The sequence below is a fragment of the Malus domestica genome, chromosome 16 (genome assembly GCF_042453785.1).
Source record: "Malus domestica chromosome 16, GDT2T_hap1".
Lineage (NCBI taxonomy): Eukaryota > Viridiplantae > Streptophyta > Magnoliopsida > Rosales > Rosaceae > Malus > Malus domestica.
In genome coordinates this window covers 9042165-9063208 of record NC_091676.1, presented here as the reverse complement: position 1 = coordinate 9063208, position 21044 = coordinate 9042165, and the positions used below count along the sequence as shown (strand labels likewise).

Sequence of the window (21044 nt, the reverse complement as noted above, 5' to 3'; positions counted from 1 at the left end):
AAAAATGAAAGTGGGTGTTAAATCATGTTAGTCATGTCCGGAATTCTCACCCCTATTGTTAATCGTGTTAGTCTCGTCCGAAATTATCACCCCTATTGTTGCCAAAATACATAATCATTCTGAACCTACGATTATATAAAAGAATTCTCAATCTACGATTACATAAAAAAATGAGTAAACACTTGATTGCTGGGGATGAAGGACTTGGATTCTCTGCCCTCCCAATTCGGTGCCCTTCCCGTGCCCTCCTGTTTGTGTGGTCACGGTTAAGCCACGTCAATATTTTATATTACTATTTTTTTTGTCTTATTATTTTTATAAAAAACAATATAAAATGTTAGTATGGATTAACCGTGACCACACAAAACAGGAGGGCACCGAAATGGGAGGGCAGAGAATCCAAGTCCGGGGATGAATTACAAAATTCCTCAGATATATTTACATCTGTGCAAATAGATACTAAAACTGACAAATCAACAAATATCATCAATAAAGATACATTTACATCTGTGCACCTCTAGATGTGGAAGAGACCGCAATCTTTTGAACCTCCCCACAACAGTTTGTTGCCTAGTTAGAAACAAATGTCGCCGCCGGTGAATTTAATCAATCTCCGCCTGCATTCAACGAATATGTTTCGACTTAGAAACAAGTAATTCGGTGCCACAAGAACAGTAATTGAAGAACAAGGTGCATGATAAATTGATAAATATTTAGTCCCAGAAGTTGCTGTTCAGTCATGAAGTGCATAATAGCGTTAGTCTAATAGAACACCACCTTTGGTTAAAAAAAAAAAATAGAACACCACCTCAACTTCATATTTGGCGGCATAAAAAAGAAAGGGTATAAGAATGTTCAACTTACCTCTGAATTGAACAGCCCGCGTGACAATCTCAGAGCTGGGTGACAGTGGCTTAGCTGTGTTAGGTAAGGTTATTGGAGTCAAAGGAGGTGAATTGTCTGGCATTTCAGGAATGGGGGTAGGGGAAGCTTCCTGTGGTTCAGTTACATGGAACTCCCCCACTGTATGATCCCTTGTAGGTATAGAGTGACTACGAGCAAGGACCCGAGGAGGTTTTGGCAGAGGAGCTGCTTTGGGTGACACCACTGGTTTATTTGTTGCTGATTGCATTTGTCGTCTGGCCACCAAGGGAGCTGAATGACCAACTAAACCCACACGTCTTGGAGCCTTGGAGGCTACTGGTGGCCTAGGAAGCTCATGAAGTTCACTTATTTTAGGAGAGGACATAAAAGTAGGCGAAGTATTTGGAGACACTTTAGGTGAAGTTGACAGAGGTTGAGACCCTGGATTGGGCAAAATAGGTCCAGAAAACAATTGGTGCTGGACCGAGGGGGTAGGTTTGGAAGCCCATGGCTCACTTGTCAATGGACCTGAGAATGCTTGCCTTTTCATTTTTTTTAAGTCAGAGGCAACCAGTGGATCCTGCCCCAAAAACAGGACCTGACCTGGGAGAGGAGGGGGTAATCGATAAGGTGCTATAATATTGTTGCTCTCTTTGAGTACCGACGGCACATTTGTAAAATTGGTTCCAGCAACTCTCTTCTCTCCCATCTTTTCATTCCCTGGTTTCAAGGGTGATGAATGCCACAAATTCTGTGTTCGCTCACTTAAAGTTGTCTGTACAGTGTGGGGCACTGGCATACCTGATCCAGTAGAAATTGGACTCTTATCAATTGGTGTTGGTAGTACATATGAGTGGAACTTCTGTGAGAATGATGGCTGCCTCTGTCTCATTTTTTCAGCTCGATCTAAATTAGCTTCAGCAAAGAGCGGAGCTGATTGGCTGACTCCCCTGCGCTTAAATGAAAATGAATTCCTGTGGAGTCTGTCCTGGAAGTAGGTAAAACGATACAAGACATGTAAGCTACAACAAATTAGAAATGTGAAGCATTTTCAAGACAAATAAATAAACAAAAAGTCATCCACATCGGAATTTAGCATAGTAAAAAGTTTAACAGTTTCTACAACTGCATAATGGAAGTTTGACTGTTGTACATTTAGCATGTGATGGGCAGAGCTGAAAACATGCAAGAACCAAACCAGTCAACAACCATAGGTGATTACAGTATAGCCTTAAGTTATATTACCAAGACACTGTTGATTAGGTAAAAATACATGAACTTCTAAAACTAGTTATCCGCACAGAGATACCACTACAGGCATTTACCTTCATGCAATCAATCAAAAGGATATGATAGATAGATTAATTCCAATAATAGTCTTATTTTTTATGGGACCAACCCAATCCAACCATGCATTTTAAGTGCATTACAAAGTGCATGACACAAACCTGAAATATTTGAGAACAGATGAATTGATAACAGAGCAGATGTTTACCTTTAGAGCTTCCACATGTGCTACTTTGGGAAAGGTAATGTCCGCCTGATCCAACTGCATTACAGATAAGTTTCATGTCAAAATAACGTAATAATCATGACAAAATGTTTCAGCAACTTGAAGGTAAACATGACAACAAGGTCACCACGTCCACAACAATAACTACCAAAGTGGTTCGGGAATAAGATTTTTCTAGCTTACACCAATAGAAGCATTTGCCATGACAAAAGACCAAAACGAAAAATCAAACTCTGGTTATTCTTTATACTCTTTCCTTCCATATTCATCTGGATAATACACCATTATTTGCACAACAGATATATATGTCCATGTCTTGCTTATGAGTTGTATGCATGTGCCGCTGGTTCTACCAGCTCTATGTTTTATTCCATTTTAAATGCCTTTCAAGGGAACAAGTGCAGCTTAGCATAAGTAAATTCCACTGGAGTAATACCTCCATTGAGTTTCTTGAAGTAGAAACATCTTGATCCTGGTCATGTTTTTCAAAGTCAAAGCTCAATTCTCCATCATCATTCACACCCAAGCTATCATTGTCATCACTCTCATCATCATCGTTGTCACCATCCCCTTCATCATCTAGCCCATGGAACTCGTAATCAATATGCTTCTTCTCAGTTACCAATTTCACATGTGGCTCTACTGACTCAACAGACCTAAGTGCTTTCTTGAAGAAGGACAACTGTTTCAAGAGGAAAACAAAAGGAGTAAGAGCACTTTAACTAAGATGAACAACAATAAAAATGGGAGGAAACAAAAAATAAAAACCTGAGCAGCATGATGGCGAGCTGCCTGCGTGAGAAGACTACGAGATTGTCCTTGCTTCAGAGATTTCAACCGGAAAACAAATAATGTTGCCTCCTCATCATATTCATCACGAGCCAATTGTATTTGCTGCATAGAAAAGCTCTCTCCTTTCCCACCACCTCTTGACCTCCCTTTTTCTTTGTATCTCTTTATCATAAAATCATATACATCTCTGTAGATCATAAGCCATATGAGATGACATTCAACTAAAAACAGATATGCAAATATTGTTTGGAATACCTTTTTTCATCACATTGTAGTTTCATCTCCTGCATCAACATCAAAGAACAAACATCACTTTAACATTATGCAAATAATATGTGCACCCAGAAGCAATAACCCATGTAAAATTGTTAATTACATCATAGATTGGATACACTTGTGCAGAATTTGTGCACGAGAAATGCATACACAACACTTCCTATGAGCTTATTAAATGATCGAGTACAAGCACACACCTCAACTGTTTGAAGTTCATTCAGAAGAGATTCTGATGGAACTGCAATTGTCTGGAATATATGAGAGCGCTGCAGTATGCACAACAATGAAAAGTTTAGTAAAGCAAACTCAATGAAAGGTTTCATAAACTTTTTTTTACAAAAAACAATAAAGCCTCACATAGCTATCAACGAGTTTATGGAGTTCATATTGCAGTTTCCCTAGCTTCAGTAGAACTGAACCTGCAAGAGAATTGACAAGTAAAAAACGGGTTTGTTACTTTTTCTCAAATTTGATAGACCAGACAAACGTTGTGGGTGACCAGGATGCCAGAGGGGAGAAACAAAGTCCAACGGTTTGCTTACTACTTGAAGATAACTCAGAAATATCCGCATAGGGAACTTTTGATCTTACCACTTTCTTCATCATCATTTAGTGCAGTTTTCTGAAGAAGACAAGAACCCATTTCTCGCAGCGACTCCGAAAACTCTATAAACAAATTGGAAATGTATAAGAATACTATTCTTCAAATCAGCATTCTAATGATCAAATTTAGAAACCCAATTAGAGGAATGCAGAAACAAATATTATCAGCTAAAATTAATAAATGTTGTTTCATATAGAATACAGTTGATGAGCATTATAAAAGTGTACAAGTCATACAAATAAGTGTACAAGTCATACAAATAAGTTAAGAAAAATGATAATTTTATACCAACAAAAAACAAACCAAAGAAAAAAACAGAAATGGAAATACCATAAGCGCTATTAGCTGTGGCGGCAGCTGCAGAAAGTAAGCTATCATAGCAGTCCCTCATATCGTGCATATCCTGCAATCAAAAACCCAATTTTCAGATTAGGTCAACCCTCAGATCCACCACCGATTCTCAAACCTAACTAACCAACTCCGCCCTGCTTCCAAACCCTAGAATTCCAAATTTGATGAAATTTGGGGGGGTTACGCATCGAGCGTCGTAAAGTCAGAAGCTTTGGTTTTGGGTCGTCGTAATATCCGAGCAAGGAACGAAGAGGGGGACGGCGGCGTACCTTGGAAGCCTGGGCGAGCTCGTCCAATTGCGGCAGCGGCCGGAGATCCCCCCAGTCCTTGGCATCGTGCTTGTGAAGTGCGAAACCTCGCAGCTTTCTGAGAGAGGTTTTCATTTGCCCTTCCTCTTGAATTCACGGAATTAAAATTACCCCACAAGTCTCCCCAAAGCTCTGAGCTTTTCCTGCAAATGCGCGAATTCAATTCAACAGCCGATGGGAAGAAGAAGAAGAAGTTTAATACGAATGAAGGCTAAAATGTTAAGCCGGCAAATTAATAATAAAGTGGAAAATGTTTAATAAGTGCTTTATTACATCATCATCACGATTGTAATTGGGTTATGATTAATTAATTAATGTGAAAATTAGAATAATTTGTTGGTCAATTAAGGAAATTAGGACCAACGGAAAGATGAAGAAGAAGAAGAGAAGTTGGTCTATTTCTCTTGGGGTGGCGGTAAATTAACTGCTAATCCGAAAATTAAGCGAGGTTGACCATCTTTCCGTTGACTCGTCTTCTTCTACAGAAGAATAATTAAACTGGTATGAAATTATGGTGAGCGGGATTGAATCCTACCGCGTCAGTGCGTCAGCATTCGCGTTCGCTTTCGCTTTCGTTTTCTTCTTTTTTAGTTGAGACATGATTTGCACTTTTGGCACTACTCTACAATTTTACGATCATCATCAAATACCTATCCGTATTTCAATTGTTACGCCAACGTTCAATTATTAATCCATGATGTTATATGAACTTAACTTATGAATTGGACTGGTTGTGAAACTGTCATTTAGTCTCAATTTATCCTTTAAATTTTTTATTTTATGTTATTTTATTTGTTATAACTATCATTTTTAACTAATTTGGTCTTACTTCACCTCATTCCGTTTAAGAAACCTCAAATTCAAGGGTGTTTTGGATATTTCACTTTTTACACACCTATTTATCTCCAGTGTGACAACCTGATCCTAATTTTCTATTTAATTTCTCCTCGAGTGTGTAAATTGACATTTATACCCTTGTTGGCAAAGTGACGTGGATGTGATTATGCAACTTTAAATTATTTTCCTCACTATCGTAATTAAATTTTACTCGTAGTTACGATCGCATTAGCACAAATTAGACTCGAATCAGATTTGTAACAAAAAAGTTACGTTACATTAAAGTACGTTAGCAATGGGTAGAGTTGTACATGCGTGCGTTAATTATTTAGTACTGGAAATTACTGTTTCAGATAGGGTACGTTAGATTTCATCTGATTACGATTGTACAAACCCTATCTGTTTTCTTCTTTAAAATTGGACCTGTGCCTTTAAATCCCTCCCCACCAATCAAACTCTCCCCTCATTTTCCACACGCAATCAGACACCATCACTTCAAACCTCTTCTCAACCAATCAGAGAAGCTATCATTCTCTATCTCATCTTCTTCCTCTTTCTCTCACATGTACCTCCATCTTCTCTGCAACTACAAGGACCTTCATCAAACACTCACAAATCGAACTTAAAAATACCACCATCGTGATCCTCCCATCCTCACGAACCCCATAATACAAATCGATCTTTAAGTGGTTGAGTTTTGGCTCACTAACTTGGAAGCTCCGACTCAGAAGAGTTTGCTCCAACGTGATCCCAGCCGAGTTACGATATTTTGAAGGTTGTGGAAGCATCTACACAACTCCCTGGAGTCCCTAGGCTAAGTTTGAAGTGAAGACAACGTCGAGAAGCACGGTTTCAAGGAGTCGAGTTTTAAGCCAAGACTTGCGAGGCTTTTTCAGGCCATTTTTCGTCCATTTTTAGGCTTTTGAAAGGTATAGACTTGTTCTACTCCTCAAGATCTCTATTTCCATATAAACTTTGTTGAAAATGGTTAAGAAATAAGCGAGTTATGAAGGTTTGAAAATCTTCCAATTTCCAACGAAACCAGACGGCGGCACCAGCAATGGTGAGACTCATCGGAGAAAACGAGGAATATTCCGTCAAAGTTGACGGAATATTCTAACGACGTCAGGTAACGCCGTTACTATTTAATGAAATATTCAATTAATTATGACAGAATATTCCTATTGTCCGTCAGACTTCTTTCAGTCCCTGGCCTGTGCGTGGGCGCGCGTGAGGGCGCGTCCGGCCACCGGCCGGCGAGTGCTTGACATATTCGGGTCCATGATGTCGAGTATAGTGTTTTCATATATTTAAACCTTTCATTTGAGCAAAATATGAGGAGCTTTCCTAGCTTTTAGTGAAGGTGTTAATTAACTAATTATTATTAGTTGTTTCACATATAGGGGAGACTTACCTTGAGAACGTACGAGGACAAGCGAGGCTAGGGGGCTACGATCCATCTACGTATCAGTGAATGAGCCTTTTGTTTTCAAATATATATATATATATATATATATATATATATATATATATATGCTTTTAAATTGATTTATGCATATTATGCCATGATTTATTAAATTTTTAAAATGATGTTATGTGGTTGAGATTTATATATTGTCATGGCATATTCATATACATTTTACCTGCTCATCAATGTTGTTGTAAAATGCTAAAATAATCCTACAAGATGCGCATGTAAGTTCAAGTAAGTTCATATATTGATTAGAATTATTGCATCATTATGGCATGCTTATATTCATGTAGTCTACTCATCATTGCTGCACCCTGGTGTTAGTGCTCACCCCGGGCCAGGGCCAGTCCTTCACGTGTATGTTCACCTCTGCACTGCACGCTAGCCTTGGATCCAAGTAGGTGCTAGTCATGTCGTACAGGTCGTATTAGGCGACTCTGACTCGTAGGTGACCGCGATTATCGCCAGTCTTCATGTGATCGTAGCATTATAGTGTATATTAATACACCCTGTCATGTCATACAAGTCACACTAGGCGACTTCGACTTGTGTGCTAGCATAGATTGATAAGCATGCCAATCGTACAGATCACATTAGGCGAATATGACTTATGTGCTAGTATATATCAATTGAACACCTGATTTTATTTATATTACTGTTGAGATATTGTGGTGTGGCATACTACTTGATTTACTGTTGATTTATATTTGATTTCATACCTATACGTAGTATGATTTTCTGTAAACTATACATGTTTTACAGCGAGGGGTTAGTATGTTCGGAAAATAACTATGTTTTATAAACCTTTATTTTTATGCCCACTCACCCTTCTGTTTTTCGCCCCTCTAAGTCCTATATAGCTAACCTACCTTGTGGTGTGCGAGGATCAGCAGCGATTATGACATATTCCTGTTTAAATGTAGGGGACTTTTCCCGGTTGTGTACTAAGTACTTATTTAGTTTCGTCTGCACTGCTTATTTTATCTATGCTCTGAACAGTTGTAGTTTATGGGTTCTACCCGCTACTGCACACTCACTTTATTAGTTTAAATATGTTCTAACTTCGGTTTTAATTTATTCACACTTTTACATCATTCACACTTTGGTTACGTCACCTTCAGGGCGACAGCCACCATGCCTTGACTCCGGTTGGGGTGTGTCATCTAGCATGCCTACTAAAACAATCTTAATTTCAATTTTAATAAGTCTAATTCAACCCATGAGTTTTGGGCATTTTTTTGATAAATTATTCAATTAATAGACAAAATTTGGAAAAAAAATCATTTTAAAACTATTAAGACATTTAAAATTATAGTGAAGAAAATATATTATTACGGTGCTTCTAAGAAACACTAAAATGACAACCATTTAACCGAACATTGATATTGTTTTTTTACTTGGATGATTTTTCGTAAAAATGATTATTTAGGAAAGACTTAAAAATAAAAGGTTCATATCATTGAAATTCAAGTGGACCTGACAAAGTCTCTATTTTTTAGAAAATAGGAATCACTCACCTCAAGCAACCTGGTCTAAGTAATAATATTATTATGTTATTAGTATTATAGTATAGTAGTATGAGATCTGATTTTCACATAACCATTTTAACCCCAATTCCAACAAAATTAACTTTTAAATTTTATTTCACTTGATTGTAATTGATTCTTATTCAATCCACATAAAAAAAATTAGGGACGAAGCAAAATAAGGTGTATAGCCCAAGGGTGTCCTAAAGTGGCGAAAATATTCAATCAACATTGTATAGCTCAAAAATAAAACTATTCTTTATTTATGATCATCAGATTGAATGAATCAAATGGAAACAACAAACATATTAAAAGAGTGTGTAGAATAGAAAAATGATGTGTGTTTATCATTTTCTTAGCTAGTAGTATCTATCTCCATTTGTAGGTGAGAGATTTCAGATTTGACCCACATTGATGGCGAGTTCGATAACTAATTATTATTAGGGAGTTTTAACGAAAAATCCGCGGTACTATTCACTTTAACGAAAAATTACATTTTCACACTAAAAAGTCAAACATGGTACTGTTCACTTTATCCTTTATTTTGTCATTATCGCTAAAACTCAAAGTTTTCAAGTTTTTTTTCATTAGTTTTATTTTATTATTAATGACCAATTATCTGACTTAAACTTAAAAGCATCAACCCTTAACATAGATTATCATTGTACTAAAAATATTATTATTTAATACATAAATACAAATGTTAGACAACACGAGCATAAAACCTTCTCGATTTGAAACCAAGGATATATATATTTTGGGAGTTGCCAAGAAAAACATCAAATTTATTTGTACTACCTTTGCTTGGAACACCTATTGAGGGTAAAATTGCGTGTGCGTTTGAAAAAATAGCGGCGTCAAAGGTGGTGAGGGCGAGCCCGTGAGCGAGTTGAGTACCAAAAGCCAAAGGGAAAGGAATCGGTGGTGGAATTTGGGAAATACAGCAAAGACCTTGCTTGGGTCAAATATATATGCGCGTTTCTTAAGGGGCAGGTCTCAAGTCTCTCTATTATCTCATCATTCCATGCATGCTTTTGACAACGTGTTGTGGTATTGTGGATGCCATGCACCTTCATATGAAACATCAAAATCAATCATTTTGTGTTTTGCTTTTGGTTACGTAGTGTTAAGGAGATAAATCATCCACATATAACCATTGGCGGATCCAAGATTTGAACATTAGGGGCCTCAGCATTAAAGATCTAAGTTTTTTAAAAGAAACAGAGTGCGAAGTGCATAAAAAAATTTCAGTTTATTCACTGAAACATTTCGTCGAACACTTGTTGGGCTTGTTGCCGTCAACCAAACTATGTTGCACACATGTCAACAGATATCAACATATACCGAAGCACTTTGAGGAGTGTTATCGAGTGTTCTCGATGCAACCTGCTGAGTGATGTCGAGATATGTCTAGATGGTGAGCACAAAAATGATCTATACTAAACATTGTAAGGGTTCTCAAAAGACCTTCAAATGTATATTTTTCAAATCCTAGGTGGTCCTGTGACCACCTTTGTCCCATTGTACATCCCCCACTGCATATAACTACATACGTGCGAAAATCATATTTTTTTTCTTCATTTATAAATGACAGGTCTCAAGTCCGATTGTCATGAATAACAAGTTCATACCTACTTTTAGTGACAGCTCAAATCCTCACATCCAGTGGCGAAGCCACGTGAAGGCGAGGAGTGGCGCCTCGCCGGAAAACACAGCCCCAGCGCAGGTTCAGCCCCTCCCCTCCCCAGGGCCAACCTAGGCCCAATGCAGGCAGGGCGACCGTCCATGGCCCAAAATAATTGGGGGCATCAAAATTATTAGGGTGGTACATTTATATATGTTTTCATAAGAGTATACATTTATAAAATTTGGTTTAATGACAAAGAAATTTAACTAGAAATGATGGTTTTATTGTTTGAAATTAATAAGGAGGTCTTGGGTTCAAATCACCATGTGTGCTTATTTACTTTTCAATTTTTACGAATTTTTGTTTAGTTGTTAATTTATTTTTAATTAGTAGCTAGTAGCTATGTGAGTTGTTATTTTTAAAACATTTATTCCAATTCAAGTCTAATCTTCAACAAACAATAATGCATTGACCAAATTTTTAGACTAAATTTGCAAATCATATGATGTGTCATAAAAAAGTTTAATTTAGTACCCATATATTACTTATACATATCAATTAAAGACTAAAAAACATCATTATTTTTTTAGTCCCATATTGACAAGGTTAGTAAATAAAAAAAAACATCTCACGATTCATACAAAAACACTTTAAAAGTTCAGATGGAAAACAAAACTTATATCTATCTACTTGTAAACCTAGAGTTTTTTTGTTTCCTTTTCACGATACAAAATAAATTAGTTTTTCGGTGTTTCTAAATGATTTAGTTTGAAGTGTTTTTCTAAGTATAATTTTATCGATGCCTTACGTGTGAAAACAAATAATTTTCTTATATTAAATGATGGCACATTTTGTGATGTCGCCCCGGGCCTCAAAAATCTTTAGACCGGCCCTGCCCCTCCTAGAAAACACAGCCCCTCTATCCAGGGGCGAAGTTACATAGGCGCAAGGAAAGGCGGTCCTCTCGCCGGAAATGATGCCCAGCAGCAACTTGCTGCCCCCTTTAGATCGTCGGAAAACCTGCAAACCATCCCCTTTCCTTCATGCTGCTGCGCTGCGGATGTCTATTCTTTTGGACCTGGGTTTATGAAAAAGAAACCTTAAGCAGAACGACATCGTTTCGGCGTACTAAAAAAAATAGTGAGAAGCTAAAAATGGCGCTGTGTGATCATTGAAAGTTGAAAAGATAAGGAGACCACCTTCCATTCATCTGTGTCCCCTTCCATTCCAGCTTCAAGCCTTCAAGCCTTAGCCAGCAGCTTCCACCTTCCATTCCAAGGAGCCTCGAAGCCTAGAAGCCAACATCTTCCAAGCCAACTTCCATAGCCACTTTTAATGTAAATATCTAATTTTTTTTATAAATTTAATTATCCCTAATTGATAGTTTAATATAAAATTTTGTTTAATTGATATGAATTGTATGGTTATTGACGAATGAATTGTTGATTATTGATGAAATTAACTGTTGATTATTGATTAATTGAATTGTTGATTCTTGAATAAATTAATTGTTAATTATTAATAAAATTATATAATTATTAATATTAATTAGCTGAATTGTTGGTCGAATTAGTTATTACTTGTAGTAGACTCTATCTAGGATTAAGTGACTTTTTCCTTTCATTATACATTTAGGTAATGGAATGATACTATAAGTTATGGGGAAGTACAATCGATGTTTTATCACCCGTTAGTTTGATAATTTTGAGTGATTGAAGTACAATATAGCAAAAGATGTAGCATTTTGCCGTTATTGCTACTTTTCAAATGTGATTTTGATAAAGCGAGAAATGATGGAAGTGATGGCTTCACTGAGAAACGGTTTACTAATTGGAGGTAAGGATTCGAAAATTTTCGCCCCTTCACCCAACAATTTCTAGCCTTGCCACTGCTCACATCGTTATCATTCTATCAAAATTCACTAGTTGGTGTGTGCTTACCAGGCTACATCTCCCCTTCGACGAAAATCATCTACATACCACTATGATTGATCGTTTTCCACACTGTTTTGATTGTAATTTTGGGTCCAATTTACAAATTATCATCACACGCTTTATCGACAAACGATAACTACCCCTAACGAAATTCATGCAGTCTTGCAAATCAGCTGGAAATAATGCTATTAGGTTCAGAAAGTCGTCGTCGAAAATTCACATTCGAATATATTTAATCAAATTCGTATTAATTTAACGACGTATAAAAGTACATTATTTGTATAAACAACGTATATAAGTAAATAAACATAAATTATATGATAATATTTTATTAATAAAGAGTTGATTGGAACTTATTGCGGCATGTAACTATCATGTTCCGTGCATGCGGGTTTATATATGTGTCTGTGGAGGAGAAGTTTGTCAACCAGCCAGTCCACCGCCGCCGCGGTCAGCTGTTCCATCCCAAGACCTCAAAAACATAGTTAGAATTTGGGAATACACGCGCTTTTTCGAGTCTCACACACACCTATAAGGGTAGGATTTGGATACACAGCTTGACACATGTTTTTTGTGGGGTCATTTTGTTATGTATTTCAACAATCTAACCAATCTTTATATGTTGCCTCAAAGAGTATGTCTAACAAAAATCAATCAATCTGAAGCAAAATATGACCATTTGATTAAATTTAGTGTTTCTTTGTAGAATCATATTCGTTTATTTTCTTCACTACTAATGAATGTCTTAATGGTTTTGGATTTGGTAGATTTTTTCCAAGAATGATCTACAAATAATGTACTAAAATATAAACATTTCAGATCGTTGAAATACATTATAAAATTAGTGCCAAATGTCTATTAAAAGCGTGTCAATATATAAACTATAAATAGGAGTAGGTTACATCACTACCCTTTTTCATTAAATACATACATTCCTATTTAATTCAGTGGGATATTGTACGGTACCAGTACCAAACCTGACACACCCCAACTGAGATCAAGGCATGCTGGCCGTCACGTGAGAGTGACGTAGCCATGTACACAGTGCAAAAGCGATAAAGATAAGAAATATACGAATAATTAAAAATCAAATTACTAGAGTGCACTACTAAACAGAAAGTGATAGGAGTTAGTTACAACAGTGAACACTCCTATTAGAGCATAAAGTCTAAGTGCAGTCCAGTAGGACATGTACTAGTTATACAGTACCAGAAATGTCCTACTATTATTTAGATAAGTCAGAACTGCTGACGTCCTCAAGCCACCAACAGCAAGCTTACTTAAAACCTGGAGAAGCGCAAAACAGAAAACGTGAGTGGGCAAAAACAAATATTTTACAAAATCATTTCATTTATCAAAATACTAACCCCTCGCTGTAAAACATGTATAATTTTTCCCAGAATCAGAATATAAGCATATACATATGTTTGTACCATACTTGACTAATCCCGAAACTACTGAGCACCGGTCAACGTTATACCGTCAAGGACTTAGAAGAGTTTCCCTACAATCAGGAGGCCAATCACAGCGCGACACATGTCGACATCAGAAGCCAATCATAGCGCAACACGTGTCAACATCATAAGCTAATCACAATACGACACGTGTCAATGTCAGAATGAAACTAGAAACTCTCTTCTATAAATAAAGATCATTCTCTCACAATATTTCCTAATGTTATTTGTACTAAATCATTCACTAGTACTCATTAAAGGAGAGCTTGAACCTATGTACTTGTGGAAACCCTTCACAATTAATGAGAACTCCTCTACTCCGTGGACGTAGCCAATCTGGGTGAACCACGTACATCTTGTGTTTGCTTCCCTATCCCTATCCCTTTACATACTTATCCACACTAGTGACCGGAGCAATCTAGCGAAGGTCACAAACTTAACACTTTCTGTTGTACCAAGGTCCTCACTGATTTTGTGCATCAACATTTGGCGCCGTTTGTGGAAACGACACTTATTCCCACTCTATTCAGCTTTGTCAAGCTGGTTTCCACCATTCGTACACTTTCTTTTAACCAGGCATCCCTCTTCAACATGGGGAGCGAAGGAAACCACAACACACAGAATGACACCCCTCTTACACCTAGTGCAAAGCAACGAAAGAAGAAAGGAAAGAGGGTTGCTCATCAAGCTAAAGTTGATGAGCTAGAAGCTCAAAACAACAAGATAGCAATGAAGAATGAGGTCCTCCAGGAGCAGTATGAGAAGCTCTTTAAAACACTCCACGAAACTATGCGTACTCAAACACGCGAGCTTGTTGCCCCTGTGGACATCAACCATCATCTGGGTGCCCCTCAACACGGAGGGTCACCTTCCTTCGACATGGATATCCCTGATGAAGAGCGAGCTAATCATCAAAACATTGATCAACATGAGACTTTTCTCAACCCAGCTGCTTTGACCCGAAGCAGGAGAAGTGGAGGAAGACACCTCCTTGCAGAAGGGTTAGAAGGATCGAAAGCCATTTATCGTGACTGCCGAGACTTCCTAAAGCAAACTCGAGAGAATCCCCTTCACATATGCTCGAAGATCAATAACCCAAGGATTTTTTAAAGACTCAGTCCCCTCTCACGACCCAGGCCAGCTGCCAATCTAGGGTAGGAACGACATGTCCTAGAGGAACATGAAGGTACATGGGACTCTGAGGTATTCCGACAGACTCGCCCTAGAAGTCAGTACGGGGAATCCAGGAAAAAATCACATGCTCTTGATCAAACCTTCATACTTCCAAGAGGAGATGGAGATTTACGAAAGAAAGCTTCAATGGTACATGACTCCACTCAGGACCCTCTTGTCCTACAACTTCTTAAGGAAGTAAACAAGTTGAAGGCTGAACGACAAGCTGAGATACCTGATTGGAACCAACCTAGGCCTGACCCTCTTACAAGAAGGATACTCGACACCCCCCTCCAAGAAAAGACAAAGCAGAAGCTTTGCTTGCAACTCTATACTGGAAATGAGGACCTGATTGAACACCTTAACCTTTTTTAGTCTACCATGGCATACCGGATGCACACCGACGAAGAGCAATGTCTTCTCTTCCCCTCTACCCTCTCTGGTGGAGCGCTAAACTGGTATTGCCGTCTTCCTCATGAGACGGTAGACTTATTTGAGGAATTGAGGAAACTGTTTGTTTCTCAACACATTTTCCAAACCGATCGCTTGCACTCTGCGGATGACTTGTACACTATTCGCCAGAAGCTAGACGAGTCATTACGTATGTATGCTGGCCGCTTCAGCCATGAGTATTCCCGTTGTACCGAGGCAGACGACAAGACTGCCCTCAAAGCCTTCACGGCAGGCTTACGTGACTGTTTCTTCAAGTACATGGCCAATGCCAACACTTGGAAGACTTACTTTGAGGTAATGGCACATGCTTACAACCATGCCTCCACCGAGGCAATGACATATCAAGGGAAACCACCCCTTATCAGCAAGTAGGGAGTGAAAGCCAGATCCAACCAAATGAGAAGACCTCGACCTTCCAAACAGCAGTGGTGCCTCCCCTGCCTTACTTAATACTTTACCAAGTTAACAGACATATCAATCTCAAGGCAAAAGGAAAGATTTCCATCCTCACTAGTCTCATTTTAGTAAAAGGAGTAAGGGACACTACCGCGATAACCAAGGGTATCGCCATGATAATCCCCGACCCCAGGCAGTCAACATAGTGGGTCAAGCACGTGTCAGGACAACTTCTACCCCGAGGTATGAGGCATACACACCTTTGAACGCCACATGCCTGGCCATTTACGCCAACATAGCACACTTGATACTGAAGCCAAAGCCGAGGCACCCGGATTACAAGCCTACGAAGAACACGAGCACGTTTTGCTGCTACCATGAGCATAATGACCATGACGGCGAGAAATGTATCACTCTTTGTGATCATATTGAAGCTTTGGCACGTGAAGGAAAAATTGATCAATTCCTCATTCACCCTCCAAGGGGTAATCGTAACCAACGCCAGGTAAATGTGATATATTCCATAAGTGGTAGCACACCCATATCTAAATCTTCTAATAGGGCCATGAAAAATAGTGAACGAGCTTTAAGGTCTGGACACCAAGTGTTTCACGTGGAATACATCAGGGGAGGTAAGCATCAAAAGCCTAACTGGGATCTAATATGTTTCTACCCTGAGAAAGAAAGAGGTATCATCTACCCTCACAACAACCCACTGATCATGGAAGCTCACATAGCCAACTTTGAAGTACGACAAATCCTGTTAGACACGGGGGCTTCGGTCAATATCATGTTTGCTGAAGCTTTCAGGGCACTTAATGCAGCTGAACACTTTCTCAACCGCTCGATTTCCCCTCTGATAAGCTTCTCCGGTGAAATCATGCAACCTTTGGGGAGCATACACTTACCTTTCATCATTGGTACAGGCCCTTACACAGCTACAATTACCACTAACTTCCTGGTGGTTCATTGCCCAACGGCATACAATGTCATCTTCGGACGCACATGCATTAATGATCTCAAGGCCATGGTATCCACACATATGTTGTTGATGAAATTTCCAACCCCTATGGCAATGGTTACATCAGAGGAGATCAACTTAGTGCACGATCATGTTACAACACTTCGGTCAAGCAATGGCACCTGTATGTGCCCAAGGAAACCCTTTCTATACATGACCAAGTCATAAAGACCAGCCCAGACGAAGCCAACTTGGATCTTCACGGTAGCAACAGTCAACTTGACGATCCTAGAGATGACTTTTTCACCCAGCAAGCACAACCCGCTGAAGAGTTGGAGAATGTCTCTATCTCAAAAAATCATCTAGATCGCATGGTGAAGATTGGTACCACCTTGTCACCACCCATTCGGTTGGCATTGATCTATTTTTTGCAAGAGAACATTGAGGTCTTCGCCTGGTCATACAAGGACATGCCAGGCATCTCTCCCGATATAATCTGTCATCGCTTAATTATTGACCCCAAGACCAAGCCAATGAGACAAAAGCGAAGATCTTATGACGCTGAACAGTACGAGGCAATGAAGGTAGAAGTTGAAAAACTCAAAGGCATAGGCTTCGTCTGCGAAGTCAATTATCCAACGTGGGTAGCAAATGTTGTCCTTGTTAAAAAGAATCCGACCAAGGAAAGTCTCCTGCTCCAAAAGGTCTTATGGAGAATGTATGTCGATTACACCGACCTAAACAAATAATGCCCAAATGATAGCTTTCCTCTTCCTCTCATAGACAGACTCATAGACTCTACGGCAGGGTGTGAACTCCTGAGCTTCATGGATGCTTACTCAGGATACAACCAAATCCTCATGAACCATCTGGACCAAGAACACACAGCCTTCACTACTGACATGGGACTATATTGCTATAAAGTCATGCCCTTCGGCCTAAAGAATGCAGGAGCGACTTATCAGAGACTGGTCAATTCAATGTTCGTCGAACAGATTAAGAAGAGCATGGAAGTTTACGTTGATGATATGCTAATCAAGAGCAAACATGCTGACCAACACATCACCAACCTATATGAAACTTTCACCATTCTGAAGAGGTATCAAATGAGGTTGAACCCCAACAAATGTGCCTTCGGCGTAGGCTCTGGAAAATTATTAGGCTTCATGATAAGCCAATGAGGCATTGAGGCTAATCCTGAGAAGATCAAAGCAATCCTCCACATGAAGGAACCGGTAACTTTAAAAGACATCCAGAGCCTTACTGGCAAGGTGGCAGCCTTAACTAGGTTCATTTCTAAGGCCACAAACAGATGTACTCCTTTCTTCAAAACACCTAAGGGAAGTAAGAAGTACATTACATGGACTGATGAATGTGTTGAGGCATTCAAGAACCTCAAAGACTACATGAGTAAAGCCTATTTGCTCTCCAAACCTGAGGTTGGTGACACTCTCATTATCTATCTATCTGTATCGGCTTTAGCAGTAAGTTTCGTTTTCATTCGAAATGATGGTAATGTCGAACGACTTGTCTACTAAGCTAGTAAGGCCTTACAAGATGCGGAGACACGATACTCCAACATTGAGAAATTGGCTCTAGCATTGGTCATGTCTGCTCGAAATTCTGCCCTTACTTCCGAACACACTTCATCATCGTGCTTACCAATCATCCTCTTCGACAGATACTCCAAAGTCTTGACACTTCCAGGTGAGTGATCAAATGGGCGATAGCATTGGGTGAGTTTGACATCTCCTACCAACCAAAGCCAGCTGAGAAGGGCCAAGCAGTGGCAGACTTCATCGCCGACTTCATATATCTTGTTGACATTGTTTCTACGCCTAAAGAAGCAGTTTCATTACCCTCGGAAGCTCAGAAAATATAACCAACAGCCCCAGCATGGAGTCTATATGTTGATGGCTCGTCCAACCAACAGGGTTATGGAGCAGGACTAGTCCTTACGACCCCTGACAAAATGGCGATGGAGTATGCTATTCGTTTCAAATTCAAGGCGTCGAACAATGAGGCCGAATATGAAGCCCTCATAGCAGGCTTACGTTTGGACAAACATCTTGGGGTTAAACGAATTTATATCTTCTATTACTCCCAATTGGTGGTTAACCAGGTCACCAACAACTTTGACGCTAAGGATAGCTCCATGGCAGCATATCTGGCACAAACGCAATTGTTGCTTAAGCATTTCCACTACCAGATCACCCAAATTCCTCGAGCGGCAAACAGTCATGCAGATGCTTTGGCTCACCTCGCCTCAGCGGTGGAAGGCAAGATTGGCAGAAAAATTGAGGTCGAATTGTTGGCAGTACCAAGCACCATGGCTGCGGAAGTGTGCAACTTACAACAATGAGATAGTTAGATTACCCCGATTTATAGATTCCTTGCTCATGACACCCTTCCAAATGACAAAGTCCAAGCTAAGCAGATTCAATACAAGGCTACCCGTTACTTGATCATTAATGACCAACTCTACAAACGGGGTTTTAACCTACCATACCTAAGATGCCTTACACCCGCAGAGGCGGAAACTGTCCTTAGGGAAATACATGAATGAGTCTACAAAGATCATGCTGGATCTCGATCCCTAGAACACAAGGTTTTTCACCAAGGATATTACTGGCCAACACTCCACCAAGATGCCATCAGAATATCCTGCTCATGTGATAAGTGTCAACGCTACGCAATTATTCCTCACTTCCCTCCCAAGCCGCTCACTCCTATGATCAGCCCTTGGCCCTTCATCCAATGGGGACTTGATTTGATCGGCCCAATGCCTGTAGGGAAGGGCTAGGTTCACTATGCAATCGTTGCAGTTCACTACTTCACAAAGTGGGCCGAAGTAAAACCCTTGGCAACCATTGCTGAAGCAAAAATAGAAGACTTCGTATGGAAGAACATCATTTGCAGTTTCGGCATTCCCAATACGATAGTCACTGACAACGAACGACAGTTCGACAACAATAAGTTCAGGATGTTCTGCTCTAAGTTCAACATCAACTTATGTTTTGCCTCCCCAGTTCATCCCCAGTCTAATGGACAAGTTGAAGCCATCAACAAAATAATCAAGCGAACTTTGAAAACCAGCTTGGACAAGGCTAAAGGTTGTTGGCCAGAATTTGTACCCCAAGTTATTTGGTCATACCGCACTTCGTATCGGACATCAACAGGAGAAACCCCATTCTCATTTGTCTTTGGTACAGTGGCAGTTGTCCCAATTGAGCTTGAGCAAGCAACGTTCCGAGTCCAAAACAGAAACCAGGCTCACTTAGATCTAGTCGAGGAACACAGAAACCAGGCTCACTTGAGGAATGTCGCCTACAAGTAGCGCATCTTCAACTACTATGACTCAAGGGTTAAACATCGTTCTTTCAAAGTGGGGGACTGGGTATTGAAGAAAAGATTACTCTGCAATAGAGTCCTGAGTAAAGGAACACTTAGTCCAAACTGGGACGGACCGTTTGAAGTTGTTGGCATCAGTCGCCCTGGCTCCTACAAGCTTAGAAGCTCTGATGGCAAGACCCTTGGCCATCCATGGAACGCTGATCACTTGAAGTACTATTACAAGTAAACTCACATTGTACAAGTGTTAAGCTTCAGCCGTTCGGCATCCTATGTAACGAAAACTATTTGGCATGAATTCAATAAAGAGGTGATTTAGACAACTCGGTCATAATCCTCTTACATTCCTAGCAATGAAACACTCGGGTTCAAAGCTTCAACATGAATGCTTCCAACATGAAACAAAGTCTAAGTATATGTCAACAAGACTATACAAATAAACGAACAGCTTCACAGTATATTCGTTCAATCATACATTCCAACACATTCATACATAAGCTAACTGTGCTTTGAAAGGGTTCAACATACTTTGTGTCATTCGACACTTGCTACAATATGCCTAGACACCTTGCCCTTATTCTCACCAACCAGGTGATGAAATGTGAAGAAGAAACTCATTTTCATGCCACCAACCAGGTGATGAAATGTACAACCCGTACTCTAATATCATTTGGCAACTTGCCACTCATGCCACCAACCAGGTGAAAAAGGAACTCATCTTCATGCCACTAACCAGGTGATGAAATGTACAACCCGTACTCTCCTTCATGCCACCAACTAGGCTATGAAATGTACAACCTATACTCTATTATCATTTGGCAACTTGCCACTCATGCCACCAACCAGGTGAAGAAGGAACTCATCTTCATGCCACCAACCAGGTGATGAAATATACAACTCGTACTCTCCTTCATGCCACCAACTAGGTGATGAAATATACAACTCGTACTCTCCTTCATGCCACCAACCAGGTGATGAAATTACAACCCGTACTCTCCTTCATGCCACCAACCCAGTGATAAAATGTACAACTCGTACTCTAATATTATTTGGCAACTTGCCACTCATACCACCAACCAGGTGAAGAAGGAACTCATCTTCATGCCACCAACCAGGTGATGAAATGTACAACCCGTACTTTCCTTCATGCCAC

The 21044-nt window shown here is 39.6% G+C and overlaps 1 protein-coding gene and 1 long non-coding RNA gene across 5 annotated transcripts; one reads left to right on the top strand and one right to left on the bottom strand.

Annotated features, from left to right (window-relative positions):
• Positions 1-117: 117 nt before the first annotated feature.
• On the bottom strand, positions 118-5209 carry LOC103414085 (uncharacterized protein At2g33490-like). Of its 4 annotated transcripts, none has more exons than XR_011577239.1 (12): positions 4670-5209; positions 4380-4452; positions 4037-4111; positions 3803-3864; positions 3643-3711; positions 3425-3453; positions 3146-3356; positions 2814-3059; positions 2360-2413; positions 865-1852; positions 421-617; positions 118-213 (listed from the first exon to the last, which is right to left on the bottom strand). XR_011577239.1 is itself a non-coding variant. In XM_029095466.2 (11 exons), the coding sequence occupies exons 1-11, from the start codon at positions 4781-4783 to the stop codon at positions 607-609; spliced, it is 1932 nt and encodes a 643-aa protein (XP_028951299.1). In that variant the 5' UTR covers positions 4784-5209; the 3' UTR covers positions 413-606. The 4 variants fall into 4 exon arrangements, 2 of the variants coding, with proteins under 2 accessions (XP_028951299.1, XP_028951298.1); XR_011577238.1 differs by having other exon boundaries at positions 118-203; XM_029095466.2 differs by lacking the exon at positions 118-213 and having other exon boundaries at positions 413-617.
• Positions 5210-5992: 783 nt separating this feature from the next.
• On the top strand, positions 5993-8110 carry LOC114822117 (uncharacterized). Its single transcript, XR_011577467.1, has 2 exons — positions 5993-6674; positions 6949-8110. It is a non-coding gene; the product is annotated as an uncharacterized lncRNA (long non-coding RNA).
• The last annotated feature ends 12934 nt before the right edge of the window (positions 8111-21044 follow it).